The sequence below is a fragment of the Catharus ustulatus genome, chromosome Z (genome assembly GCF_009819885.2).
Source record: "Catharus ustulatus isolate bCatUst1 chromosome Z, bCatUst1.pri.v2, whole genome shotgun sequence".
NCBI classification, from domain to species: Eukaryota; Metazoa; Chordata; class Aves; order Passeriformes; family Turdidae; genus Catharus; species Catharus ustulatus.
Window position 1 is genome coordinate 3447013 of NC_046262.2, and position 15048 is coordinate 3462060.

A 15048-nucleotide genomic window follows, 5' to 3' on the forward strand; every position below is an offset into this window, starting at 1 on the left:
AATCACAAGCTTACATCCTCTGAAGGACGTTATGCATATGATGAAAGCTGCAAAGAACCTTTGTCAGGCTGTGCCTAAAGAAATAAGGGGTGGAAAATGAAGTGTTTAAAGAGAATAGGGGGAAAAAAACAAACAAAAACAACAAAACAAATGCAGGGAAGGGAAAAAAAAAGGAAATAAAACCAGAGAAATAACTGTTCATCTGGGACTTGTTAAATGCTACATGGCAGGCAGGGAATGCTGATAGGTTACTTCATTGCATTTGGTGCCACACTTATCACTATTCTTCCAGATTGATGTTTCCTTATCTGAAGGAAAAAGCACCTTTAGTGTTGCTCAGGTGTTTGACTCAAACAACCCTACTGCAGGTGAGACAGCAGCAGCTGCAGGGCTTGCCAGCATGCCAGCAGGACATCCTCTGGGCTTCTGGCTTTTTTCTTCCCTCCCTCTCCAATCAGACTAAATGAAACGGAGCTATTTGTGGGTTTAGAAGTGGCAATGATTCAGCCCGCTCCATCCCCAGGTGCCAAAGGGTTGAAACTAGAGAAAACTCTTACAGAACATTTGTGCACTTTCCAGTTGCCACACAAGCAGCCAGAGAAACAGCTCAAGCTATGATTCAACTTCTGAGCAGCCCCAGGAAAAGGGTTAGGAAACTACCCTTACTCTTTTTTTTCAAGTAAGGGAAGCCGATGTGAAACTTGGCATGGTCTGGACTTAAAAGAAACCCCAAAAGTTGTTGGGTTGCAGCCAGGCATTCAAGCCAGCAGAGCAGAGGTTCCCAACGCTGGTACTCTCTCCTCCTGCCTCCCCCTCCCCACTCCGGGGCATCAGCAACTGCACCCAGCAAGATCCTCTCTTGAATTCCCTCCCCTCCCATTCAGGATCGCATAACATCCCTGGGGCGATTGCTCACACGGAAAAGCAACATGAGGAAAGTATTTAATGCATGTTTATGTCTTTTAATATAGTGTAGCAGCTGGAATCAAAGGCAAAAAACCCCGGGCCTCAGCACATGAGCATCATGGCTCTCCACAGAGTCCCCTTCTAATCACTGCTGCTCTCTGGACCACAGCTTTAGAAATCAGGCACTAACCCCTATTGCCTAATTAGCAGAGCAGTGTAAAGCTTAGGAACAGGCATATCTTCTTCCTCCCTAAGTGGCCACTGAATAAATGCTATATCCCCAGTTCACAGTCCCTTTTTACATTGCTGGCATTACCAGTCCTTTGTGTACCCACATGCTGTTACTTAAATTGCTTCCATGTTTTCATTACTTGCTCTCTGTGCTGAGTGTATTGAAACTCCTGCAAGAATGCTTAAGTGGTATTTCAAAGCACTGGGGACTGCTGGAGATGTAGCTGGAAATATTATGCAACAAGCTAAGGGGATTTTTCAAGTGCTGATAGAGTTTGCACTTCCTCAGGGGAAAAATAAATTTGGGTGCTGCTCCATGATGTGCAGGACAACCACTCCCACCCACCAGAGGCACAAGTGGCACTTCCACTCAATCTGTGTATGTTCTCTGCATCCACAAGCAAGGTGGTAAACCCAAATAATACTCCCATGTGCAATGAAAATGTGTACATTGGGCCAAACTCTCCTGGCAAAAATCCATAAAGGACAGTGAATTGATATCAGCTGAAGGTCTGTCCTGTTATTTAAATATGTTGTTCCCTCCTTCTGCTGCCAGGAGCTGCTTTTCTGGAGCTTGTGCTGATTAAAGCAACAGGCAATCAAAACAGCCTTACGCTGAAATTTCAAAACCGCCAAAACCATTTAAATGTGACAAATCACTTTTTTTTTCCCCTCACAACCACGACTGCAGCTCTCAGTGGTTCTGCAAGTAAATGCAGAGGGTTCCTGCATGCTCTGCTCTTCCGGGGAAACACACAAACAGAATGGAGAGCTACATTAGAGTTTCAAATTTCCTCCTAGTTATCTTTCCCCCCAAAATTTCTGTACCCACCACAAGATAGACACTGGCCACAGAAGAAATCACTCTGCAAGCACTGGAACTTTGCTCCCACTCACTCCCAGCCTCCTTTTCTGTGGTGCCTTTGATCACCCCTTGATGTTAGGTGCTCACAGCCCAATCCTGGAACCCCCACAAACCGAAGGGCAGGTGTGTGTGAAATCCCCCCAGCTGCAGGGACCGCAGGTCATTCGCCATCCTGGTGATGCAGGCTGTAGGTCTCCATCACAGCCCTTGAGATCACAGCACTGGGGTCTTCCAGACCCCTGCTGGGGGCATCTCTGCCGCAGCTGCGGCTCAGCAGCTGCCGCACGGCAGCCGTTGGGTGTAATGCTAATAGTGCACCGGGGCAGCAGCCTTCTCCCCATCTGCTCAGAGCACCCACCTGCTGGGTGCCGAGTTGGTTTTTTTTTTGTTTGTTTTAATGGCCAGATTAGACCAGTGTTGACCCAAAGCGCTCCCAGCTTAAGAACAGGGTGTGTGAGAGCACAGCCCCAGCCAGCTCGGACCTCGCAGCACAGGTGCAAGCTGGATGCAACCGTGTCTGAGCCTTGATCTGTTTCTTTCAAACTCCTTATCCTCCTGCGTTAAAGTCATCACCCTGATCATAATCATGCTACAAGGCGCTTTTTTTTTTTTAGCTATTGTTCCCACTGGGTTTGTTTGGTTTTTGTTTGGGGTTTTTTTGCACATAACTTCCTTATGCTTAGCTTTATTTATTCAACCTTTTGGATGACCACACAGAAAAGAACGCACCTTCCATACCCATCAGACTGGGTGATAAATAGAAATGAAGGCTCTGGTTTTGTGCACTCACATTCTCCACAGTACATGCATGGTAGGTAGGGGTTTTCAGCCTTTTTCCCTCTACATTGCTGTGGAAGGATTGCTTGTGACACCTGTGCTGTCACTGAGCATAGTCTCATAAAACTGCTGCTTTCCCAGAGACCTCTACAAGCATTAGGGGAGGACAAGAAAGTGGAAATTAGACATTTTTTGGTGCTAAGAAGGCAGCCCATCGTTTTCAATAGGTGGGAAAATCTCAAAGTGTTAGAGGGCCAAACCTCTTCTGTGTTGAAAAGAGCTACCTCTTTCATGCCCATACACTACATCATTTTAAAAATAATGAGAAAAATATATATATCTATTTTTTTCTTTTTGTTGTTGTTATTTGTTTTCAAGTTCAGCTTGTAAGAAAAGTACTCCAAAGGTGAGTGATGTTAATCTCCCTGGGCTCTGCTTTGAGTCAGTGGGAAATGTCAGGGCTTAAAAAAGTGATTCTGAGTCATGAAAATTTTGGTCTGTCAGTCTGCTGAGGAGGATTTCTCCAGGAAGAGAGGCAATTAGCCTCCTCAAGATTTCACATAGCCCTTTGAGCACCCATCATGTGTATAAGGTATGGGAGAAGAAGGATCAAAACTGCATGAGCAGGAAAACCAAGCCAAGATCCACGCCCTGATCAGTGGGTGCCTAAATCCCAGATCAATCTGTCCAGGTTTTGGAGACACTCGTCTGTCTTCCATCAAATCTGGGTTCTGTCTGTACTCATCCTGAAGCCCATGTGTTACTCAGGAGACAGAGGTGAAGTATTTTTACTATGACCTTACCAAACATACTTGGCTAATGCTTAGTACAGAAAATATCACTAATCCAAAAATTTGTGTCCCCAGCAGTGCTGCTTAATACACTTGAACTAAATTTGGTCTGTGTACTAAGTGTAGGCGACACTACAGAAAAATCAAGCCAACAGCAAATCAAAAGGTTGTTCCTGAAAGCAACTCATTTGAAGAAAGGATTTTCTTTCTTTTCTCATCCCTGAGTAAGTGAAAAAACAAAAAAAGGTTCAATTTTTACCCAGACTTAAAGTACCAAAAATTTCTCTGCAGAAGGATATCTCAAGAAAATGATATACATCTGGAAGAAAATGAGACTTATAAAGGAAGTATTTTCTGTAGCATAACTATAGTGCTACTCACACAATGCTGTAATCAGGAATAATGGAGCCCATCACCCAGAATATAGGAATGAATTCAATTGTTCACCATGCACATACCTCTATTTTAAAAAATGCAGTTGAATGCTTCAGCTGCCAAAAGGCTTGAGCATTAGTGCTCAGGCACAAAGCAGTTTAGAAGTGGGCTCCTCCATTTCTCACTCATGTAATCATTAATCTCAAAACTCAATTACATACAAAAATAGAAGAGGCCTGGTTGAACTTTTGATCTCTTCTGAATTGGTTCATCTGAAGGATAGTTCAAGATCATTCTCAATGCACATGTGGCAGTGCAGGATGATACTTGCCCTGTGCTACTCCAAGGCCAAATCTTGCAAAGCCTATGCCTTGGACACAGATTATTTGAGAGGATTCATTCCTCCCCTCTCCCTCTGCTTCTGGGAGAAGCTGGGAATATGTAAAAGAATGAGACCTACCTTCTTTTTGGAGTGTGATCTGTCCTCCTCTTTAGCTGTTTTGCTATTTTTCCCAGTTCTGGAAAGCTTCTGCTCCCCAGACTGCTTGATGGTGATTTTGATCTCGGGAGGGCAAATATAGTTCTCCAAGTTCTTTGGGGGCTTCTTCGCTCTCTTGGTGGTCTGGATCTTTAGTTTTAAACTCCCCTCCGTGAAGTTAGCCTCCTTGATGGAAAACTCCTGCTCCTCCAGGCCATCTCCTGCCACCCACTTCTCGCTGTCTGCATTGGAAGTAGAATCCACGTCTCTTCCAGAACCCAGCTCATCCTCTTCCTCGGGCTCCAGCCTCTCGCTGCTCACCGGGATCCCTTTCCCCGCGCCTGACGAAGACAGCATGGTCTCCCCTGCACAGCTCGAGACAGGCGAAGGCTTCGTGGAGGTGACAGCAGCTGGCAGAAAGTCTGCTTCACCTCCCCTTTGCCGGGAGCTGCTCAAAGTCTCTCTGGGCTCCATGGCAATACCACAACTCCCTGGAGTTTGGTCGGAGGGAAGGGGAGTACGGGAGGGGATGAGGGAAGCAAGGGCAGATATGATCCCAGGAAGTGAATGGCAACTGTCCACCAAATTCAATGTCCCGGTCACCCAGAGGCTGCAAGATGCTCAGAAGAGACCAAATGTGCCACTGTCAAAAGAAAGGAGAAAAAAAAGGGGAAGTTAGCATATACACACATATATCAAATGAGTGTGGAGATGACTGAAACAGGGCATGGTGCACAATCAGGCTTCTCCTGCAGCATCTCAAGGGCTTTCCTTGAAGCAAAATGTGAACCAAGGCTCACCAGCATTTCTGAGGGCTGGATCTGACATCACAAAGCAATGAACAATAGCCATGTGTACTGTTAAACTGATGACAATGAACATATATTAAAAAATGAAAACAAAACAAAACCAAAGAACACCCAAACTGTTGTCTACATGCAAACTCTACTTATGTGATGAATGAGGGGACAGCCAGCTCTCCACACCCATGAATCTCCTCATTACTCGACTGTCACACTGTCACAGGGTTTCCAGAGGGGGAAAAAGTAAACTCAGACACTTGCCTTGGGTTAAACAATAACCCAGTGATCAGAGCACAGAAAACATGGTGCTGCCCTCTGAATCAGCAGCAGAGTCTCAAACTCTTTATTTCCTCACTTCCCAGGTGTGAGAGAGACATGCCCTTGGCTGCCAGCTATTCTGAAGGAAATCCTGCTTTGGATGAATAATTCATTAGAGACTAACTGCAGCCCAAGATGCTCTGTGGGAGACTGGAATTGCAGGAGGATCCACCTGAGCTTCTTTCAGGGCATACCAGTGGCCCAAGCAAGGAGGAAAGCTAAACTCAAGGTTTTCCAGAGTTCCTCATGCCCTTAGGCACATGTTCTGTGGAAAAGCCTTGGTTTGGATGATGCACAGATTATGCTCTCAACCTTGCAAATTTTATTTTTCTTTAGAACATCAGAGATGGAACCCTTAGAGATGGAAACACTCCTGCTTGGTGCTTTACAAAGCCTCAGTTGAAGTGAGAAGATGTGAATGTTCAGTTGAGGCAAAAGTTGTATCACGTCTAGTTAAAAGGACATCTAGGACATCTAGTTAAAAGTAATACTAATGGGTTGTTTTAAAAGGTATTGAGGTGCTTTCACTCACTCACCCTCCCTAAAACTCCCCTATTGCCACACCACACACACACACCTCATGGCAAGCCAATTTCAGCCACAAAATTAGCAGAAAATCCACAAAAGTGTAAATCTACAAAATTAGTAGATAGAAATAAATTCATTTTGCACTATTTTAGGAGAAACAACTCCCCAGTGGATCAGAGGAGTAGCAGTTCTGGCAAATGGAGAAGGAACCTGGAAGGCACTGCCAAGAGTAGGTGCTGGGGATGCAGACTGGCTCTTTCAGGAGCAGCTCCCTGCTAGATTAGCTCAGCTACACTTGACCAACTGCCATCAAGATCTGAGCAAGCCAGGGATTTCCCAGGTCATTCTTGGCAGTGATATGCCATAGAGAAAAAACAAAAATTATTTCGCTACCTATCACCAAATCAGAACAACAGTGCCAATGTACATACTGTAAAGCACAGCTCACCTAGAAGAAATACATTCCTTGTACCACTGGCTTCTTTTTGCTCTTTAAAGGTATCTTGCAGGACCATTGAAATTCAGGAAGTAATAACAAGTGCCTTTTATTTAGTTATAGATCCACATTTGCACTGGGAGTGTGGCCGTGTGTCACTTGTCTGGCCTGGGCATGGATGGCTACAGGTGAAAAGTCCTAAGTATCCTAGAGCTCCATGAAATCACTAGGGACCTCCACCCAGGTCTCAGCAGACACAAATTCAAATAAAGTTCCCATAAATAGCACAAGCTGACAACCCAAGCAGAAAGAAAAAATAAAATAACATAAGAAGAGAGAACTTGGAGCTGCCATCTGGCCTTAGGGATGGTTTCCGTAGCTCACAGGAGATAGAAATACACCACAAAAACACTTATCCTTGAGATGCACATCTCCTGGCTGTAGTGGAGAGACTCATTGCCCGGAGCTGGTGTCACTGATCTCGTTTGAGATGATCTTGAGGAACTGACAGGTCCAAGGTCTCATGCACGCCTGCCCTGACTCACCCTGTGGTCAGCTAGTCTCTCTGGGAAGCAAGGATCACACTTACATCCTTCAAACCCATTGCAGAGTGGGCTAATTAATGCCCTCTCATAGTTTTGAGCCCAAACCGTGTAGTAGCTGCTAATTACTAACACAATTAGTACACGAAAGCCACCCAGTTGCGAGGAGCTGCTCCACCTAATTGTCTGACTTTGAACCTTGCCTCTCCTTGTTCCCATGGAGGTGATGGGAGTCAGAGACACCTTCCTCTTCCAACCGGCCCAATCAAGAAAAAAAAAAAAAAAAGAAGAAGAAAAAAAAAAAAAGAAAAAAGAAGGAAGAAAAAAAGTCCTCTTACTTATCTGCCGTTTTACATTGTTAATCTACGCGGAGAGGGACACAATGTACACACTCTCCTGGGCTGCCGCGCAAACACAAGGTGGTAAAAGCTCGGCGGTGCAGCATTCCAGGGAGTTACCGCTCTGGTATGCACGCATGTACAATGGGCACTCTGTGCCGGCCTCCGCCCACAGGCTTTTAACCTCTCTCGCTGCTGACTGCAAAGAGCAGGCTCTGGAGCGGCTCAGCAGGACGAGCCCGCAGCCACCAAGGGTGCCAGGAAGGGACAAATGCCACTGCCATCATGAACCAACCCTCCTTGGACCCTCAGCTGGACGGGAGCTTGAATGCAGCCCATAGCTCCAGGACAGGAAGAGTCATTCAGGTTTCGAGCCATTGGGTAATGTTTTATGGAGGGTGAATAAAAAGCCAGGTTTCTGCTCCGAAGGTTGTGACACCCAGATGCTGGGTTGTAATGTCCAAATACTCATCCCTGCTCATCCCTCCAGCTCAGCATAAACAAGCAACAGATAAATAAAACCATAGCGTTTCACCCAGATGAATTCATACCAAATCCACCTTAAAACCCAACTTAAAAATATTGGCCTTCTGTTCTGCCAAGAGTCTGCAGATGATATCACCAGACCCACAGGTAGCAACAAATAACCTTGCACTCAAATGCTGCACCCAGAATTAACTGGGTCATTGTTTTAGGTATCTCCTTAGTCTCCTTCAGGGTTAATAGTTAAATGACTGGGGTGCAGGGACATCATACTCGTCTTTCTAGTTTGGGCAGGCTACCTGTGCTTTGACTAATTAGAAACCTCACTGCAGGCCTCTGAACGTGTAACCTCTACTGGAAACCTCCTCTCTCCAGCGTGCCTGCGAGCAGAATCACAGAATCATAGAAGGGCTTGTGTTGGAAGGGACGCTAAAGCTCACCCAGTCCCACCCCTGCCATGGGCAGGGACACCTTCCACCATCCCAGGCTGCTCCAAGCCCTGTCCAGCCTGGCCTTGGACACTGCCAGGGATCCAGGGGCAGCCACAGCTGCTCTGGGCACACTGTGCCAGGGCCTGCCCACCCTTACAGGAAAGATTTTCTTCCCAACATCAAATTTAAACCGACTCTCTGTTGGTTTAAAGCCATTCCTCCTTGTCCTGTTGCTGGAGGAGCTCTATTTCTGTTTCAAATACCCAGGACATGTCTAAACTTCCAAGTGCTGACCCAAACTGCCCTTCCAGGCCTCCAAAGCTCACTGGCATCAAGTTCTGTTCAATAAGCAGCTACAGAGGTGTTTTACCATCCAAATTAAGCTCACGGAGGAAAGTGTTACTGCTGGCAGGCTTCCTGCAGTCAAGTTAAATTTGAGGAGGATAATTCACAGGTGAATGACAATAAATTTCACAGAAGTTGGCATTAGCTCTTAATTAGGGAGAGATTCACACTTCCTCTGATAAGTACTGAGAAATAATCAAATGGCTGCTTGCTCAGCCTTGTTACCAGTGCTCACATTTCTTATCAGCTCCTCAGGGCACCTCAAACACTCTTCTGGAGGCAAAGGCCTTCAAGTACAAGACCTCCCTTTGGGTCATACTGGATGTCTCCTATTAAGGGTTCTGAATATGCTCCTTTCTTCTGCCTTAGGCAACCTCGTGCTTGTGAGTATTCAGATGCCACAGCTATAAAGTGATTAAAGTGAAAATTTGCCAAGGACAAAAACAGAGGTGAGAGCCAATGTTAGGGAGGAGAAATCCACCTGCTTGGGATTCTCTGCAAAATGAAACTTGGCACAGCTTTTGCCTTAAGCTTGGATTCGATGATCTTGAAGGTCTTTTCCAACCTTAGTGGTTCTATGATTTTGTGATTCTGAGTGTGACAGCAACCACATTAAGAGCAAGCAAGCACTGTTTTGACACCTGCAAGCAAGGCAGGCTCAGCTGCCCAGTGTTTCTGCAGTTCCTCTGAACTACTCAAGCGGTAGGAACACCATCAGGGAGTTGGGAGCAGTATTAAGAGGTGCTGCCCAAATCACTGCTACACTAATACCACTGTAATTACTGAGACTGCTTTATTTTGATTCATAGAATCCAAAATTAATGGGAGAAAAAGAAAAAGAAAAAAAAAAGTCTGTTGAACAGGTTCAAGTGAGGGCAAACTAAGGCACAAGTCTGAGGCATGTAGGGGATGCAAGGTGGAGGTCACAACTTTTTGAACTCTGTGTCTATCAGGTTGCCTTTGGATTTTCCATTCTCCCATGGGACATTGCATTAAATCCCTAGTTTCTGCAAAATATCAGGAATCCCAGAAACCTCTTTACATTCCATGCTTCTAAAACCATTTACCACAACACTCTGGAGACTATGCAGCAGTGTTTAATGATGAGATTTCCCCTTTCACACCAAAGACTCCCAGGTTGCTTCCATGCCCATGAAGTACAACTGCCTCTGGGCCAGGGGCCAGTGGACAGCCCATGTTACAGCCAAGGGCAAGTTTTGGTCAGAAACCTGCTTTTATAAGCAGTGTCTGTGAAACTTCACAATTTGTCTTGGGTCTTAAAAACCCAACATCCCAGCATGTGACAATCTGCACTGAACCCAGTTAACCCATATCGGAGTACAAAAATGGCCCAGCCTATTCCTTCATTATTGTTTTGCAGAAAGAAATTGGAATTTATGCTTGGCTGTGGTCTCTGTCCATGCACTGCCAGATAGCCAGCAGCATTGATTTGGTGCTGATCAGGAACAGGCATCTGATCACACTTCTGTGGAATGGGCAAGCACACAATATGAGGCTTAAAATTTTCTTCGTGATGACTTAAAGGCAGTTCCAGTGGATGGGAAAACTTGTGAGCCGTAAAGCCAGCATGGTGCAGACAAGTGACATAACATGATACAATGCAAAGTTTTCTGGGATAAAATTAAATCACTGCGATTTTTTTTTTTTTTTGAGAACATTTGAACCAGTATGAGTTTATACTGGATCATTATCATGTACCAGTACTGTGTTTAATCCATGGCTCAGAGCCCTGGAGCTAGATTTGTGGCAGCTTTGGACCACAGCCTCTTGTACTTCCTGAGGCCATGATGCTCTGAAAGAACAACCCAGCTTTGGCAGGTAGCTCAAATAATGACTGTGGCAGTTATTTTCTGTCCATATTATGGATCACATAGGAAACATCCTCTCCCTGTCACCTGCCTTGTATCCATCTAACTGAGGCATGTAATTCATTAATAGGGTGAATTAGAAGAAGAAATGTGATTCTTCTTCATATGATCCCTCAGCCTTCAACTCTGCTTTTGTTCAAATCCTTCTAACTCTGCCTCTGATTTTGCATGTATTATGTGAGGACTTTCTACAAAGGGACAGAATCCAGATGTGAGTTATCCACATGAAAACAAGGAGCAAGAGTGAATGGCAGTTGCCAGAAATACTTGTTTCCATCACTTTGTTTCCATCGGGTTGTGCTGAGTCCAAGAACTACCATCCCTCTGCACCTCTGACTGATGGCTGTGCCTCGGTGTGCCCAAGTCTGGCAAAGAAAGCCAAGAAAAGTCACACTGGAGGGAAAAAGCTACAGTAAACCAAATGTCTGTCACAGCCAGATGAAGCTGCAAGCATCCTGCCCAAGACAAAGAGGCAGAAATAAATGAAAATCCAAGCACATCTGTAATTACAGAGGCATGTAAGTGTACACACACGTATCTGTCTTCTCAACACAGACACATTTAGAGTAGATTATGGAATCATATCTGACTCCATAATTAGGTTTGAGACTTTATAATTAGATCAGATAGTCACCTTTCTATATAAGTAACTAACTATCATACAGGGCTTGCAGGAGGGCCAACTGAATGATTAAACAACTGACATGGCCATAAATCACAAGGACAATAAAAGCAATACTGCCCAAGGTACAGCTGTGACAACTGCCAGTGCAGCAAAGCATGCATCTGCAGGAGCAGGAGAGGTGCCCATCCTGCTGCCCAAGGACTTTTACAATCTCCTGCCTGAGAACACTACCAAGGTTTTGTAAATCTGCTCACTCATAACCTTGAGCTGTATCAGAGTGTTGGAAAAGGGAGTGAAGTCACCAGACCTGTGAACACCTTGTCACAGGCTTCTGGTCTCTAAAAAGATCAAACTCCTCATACTTGTTCTCTCTGAGATAGGCAATGAAAATTTGGTTTGTGTTGGAAGGGACCTTAACAACCATCTTGTTCCAGTCCCCCTGCCATGGGCAAAGACACTTTCCACTAGACCAGGTTGCTTCAACCCCAAGTCCAACCTGGCCTGGAACACTTCCAGGCTTTTACAACTTCTGTAGGAAATCAAGGTGTAGCATTAGATACTAATGACATCTAGAGCTGGCATGTGCTTTTTGCCTATTTTCCTTGTGAACATCAGGCCTCCAGGACTGAAAAGCAGAAGGAGATGCCAGCTGTTCCTCAGCTCATTACAACACAAAAAGTCAAATGGGTGGATTTGCCTAAGCCAGGTCAACACCAGGTTGCTGAGCTCCCAGACCAATCATCATCACTGCCAGCGTGCTCTACAGTCAGAGGTGACTCCAAGAGACCACCCCAAGCACTCTGCAGAGTGTGTGCCACTACAAGGATAGAACTTATTCCATTAACAGCAGCCATAAAACTCTTTGGGAGGAAGTGTCAGTGTGCTCAGAAGGAGACTTAAATACTTACTACATTCCAGCCAGCCCTTGCCAAGCACACCATCCTGGAGGTAGCAGCAGCTACTCCAGGCTACAAATGGAAAGTTTTATGGGTATTTAGGGAAAGGTTATTGGCACAGAGATCAGCCACAGAAAGCAAAGCCCTGTACAATTCCATCATCTGTGTTACCAAACTTTCCTAGATTGACTCTGCTCTTGGACAGCTGCCATCATACACAGTAGCCTCCTTCTAACACCATCATGGCAGGGCAATAATCTCTTCTTCTCCCTCTGATCAAACATTTCCCTCTGCACCACAAAATGTGTGGAAATTTTTTTTTTTCTGTATAAATCATTCATGACAGTTTTGTTTTTATTTACTGCTGCTACCACAGGATTCCTTCTTTTGCCTTTTTTTTTTACCCTTCTCCATTATTTCATTTTTGCTTGCACGTGTGCCAAATAGACCAGCTTCCTCTTCCTTCAAGAAAAACAAAGAAATAAATAAAATCTAACAACACATCTGATAGGGAATGCACCACGTCTTGGCTCAGCATCCATTCCTCAGAGCCATAAGTGATGGCATGAGGAGGACCTGAAAGGCTTCAGTCCAGGGTCTATCCCTTGCCCAGTCTGGAGTCTGTACAAGCAGTACATCCCATATTATGCTGGGAGCAAGAAAGGCTGGGTTTTATCCATCCAGGACACTGCACTGTGTGTTTCCATGCTGAGTAATCAGTGGTGTCTTGCTTGGTGCTGTATTGTACACCGAGCATCCCCAAGATCAAGGGGGACTGTGAGAAAACGGGGTGTCTAAAGGGCATGCAAGAAAAATAGCAATAGTTTAGGGTATTTAAAGGAAAGCATCGGGAATGCTTTGCCCTGAAGAGTATATGAGTCTTTTGGGGAAAGAGAGTGTCAGGGCCAGAAGAACAAGAAATTCCCTTAAAGCCTCATAGAAAAAGAAGAGGGAAAATCAGGAGGCAAAAGCAGCGCAGGACACAAGTGGATGCAGCTGGATGCACATGGGACAAAGAGCAGCCCATGGTGCCGGGACAGGGATGTCAAGAGGCACAAAAACATTAGTTGGGAGCATGCTGATGGAAAGACCTGAGGCCAGGAATAAAGGCAAGATAACTGACAGCTGCTGTGGGCAAAGAGAAGGAGCACCTTTGCCTCTAATGAGGCTGAAGAGGAAGTGGTTACAGAAGTGCTGTGTGAAGTTGAGTCAGGAGGAGATAAAAGCCTGCTGAGTATCCGCAGGCCTGAAAGGCCTCTCAAGCTCAATTACTTTACTGTGCTCTTTGCACACATCGGGCTCCCTCCAAGGCAGCACAGAGGGTCAGGATCCCCAGATTCACCACTCAAATCCCTACTGAAGCAGGACCAACATTTTGGATTATTACTGCCTTAGACTCACAGAATTATGAAGGTTGGAAAAGCCCTCTGAGATCGTGGACTCCAACCATTCCCCCACCACTGCCAAAGCCATGCCATGTCTCCAAGTGCCACATCCACTCATTTTTTGAATACTTCAAGAATGGTGACTCTAACTTCCCTGGGCAGCCTGTTCCAATGCCTGACCATCCCTCCAGGAAACAATTTATTCCTGTTATCTAATCTAAACCTCCCCTGGAGCAACTTGAGGCCATTTCCTCTCCATTCTATCACTTGTAATACTTCTAACACCACTGGGTCCATGAGGATGTTAAATGTTGGGATGGGATCAATACCTGGGGAGGAATCCTATGTCAAGTCAGTTATGTGGACCACCTCTCTTCATCAGTGACCCATGGATTGCTGTGTCTTAATCTGAATCCTTCATTTAGCTCCCAACCAAGAAAAATTTGGTCTGTGGGCTCTGTTGGGCCAAGAGAGCCCTGAAATGAGGTGTCTGTGCTGCTGTTCCCCATCTGGACATAGCTGTGGGTTTGAATAATTCCTCAGTTTCTACCTAGAAGCATGCTACAGCTTATTGTTATTTTAATTTTTACTCACACTACTTTATTTCAAAGGTTTTCCTTAAGGGCTTTGGGTGGTCTGTTTGCTGAGCTAATGAAGAAAATGTTCTGTCCTAAAAGTCACACCTAGAAGACAGCATGTTTTAAGAGCAGATGTCTCTTAAATGCTGGTGATAGATGTGGAGGAGCAGGACTCATACTCCTGTGAGTACCTCCTATGACACAGAACTCTAATCTGATGTAACCAACACCTATGAAAAAATGCCGTTTGTGACTCCTATCCAGCAGGATTTGTTGGGTCGGTGCCCTTCTCCTTAAGCCAACAGACTACAAGAATGCCATTGACTTCAGGATGTCTACACTGTGATCTCTGCCATGGCACCAGAAACCTCCAATTTTTGTCTCACTCAAACACCAAAAGATGGCAGAGGCCATCAAGAAGCCTTATGGACATAAGATAGAGACTGCTGTCCTCTTTAAAAGCATGCAGTTAGAATAATTTGAAATGAGAAAGTGTTTTCTTTTTCCACTCTCACTTTTTCTGAATAACCTGAAAACAAAAGTGGTAGCTAGAGAGGCTTACTCAACTTTTCAGGGAGAAAATTGTCGTGAAACAGAGAGAAAGCATGCAAATTTTCAGCCCATTAGTTGAAGATTTATGGAAATTACAAGGATGTGAATGTATGGGTTAATATTTTAAACTGATTTGCAGCCTTAGGAACAATGAACATGTATAGTAACACTTTGCCCAGATGCCTGCTACAGCACTTTACATGTGTGCAGTCCTGTTTGAACAGTTTCTGAACTCCCCCAGTTAAGCTTTGTGTCTCTGATCCCTTCTGAAAAAGAACTGAGGAATTCAGCAGAGAATTATTCCCAGTACAGAGTACTATTGAATCCCCACTATAGAGCTCCATAGGAAAACTTTAGAGAGAGAAAAAAAAAGAAAAAGAAATGGGGAAAAAACCCAACAACCCTACAGGAAGGGTTTCCTTGTCTAGGAAATTAACAGGATTTCAGAGGAGTTTCAGTGGAAACCCCACTGCATT

At 45.0% G+C, this 15048-nt stretch overlaps 1 protein-coding gene across 3 annotated transcripts in view; it reads right to left on the reverse strand.

The window, feature by feature from the left end:
• SETBP1 (SET binding protein 1) overlaps nt 1-15048 on the reverse strand; it is a 268383-nt gene that overhangs the window by 246846 nt on the left and 6489 nt on the right. For all 3 annotated transcript variants that reach the window (XM_033085651.2, XM_033085649.2, XM_033085650.2), the window contains exon 2: nt 4406-5066. In XM_033085651.2, the coding sequence (XP_032941542.1) occupies nt 4406-4897 (492 nt within the window). In that variant the 5' untranslated portion in view covers nt 4898-5066. The remainder of the gene's footprint in view (nt 1-4405; nt 5067-15048) is intronic.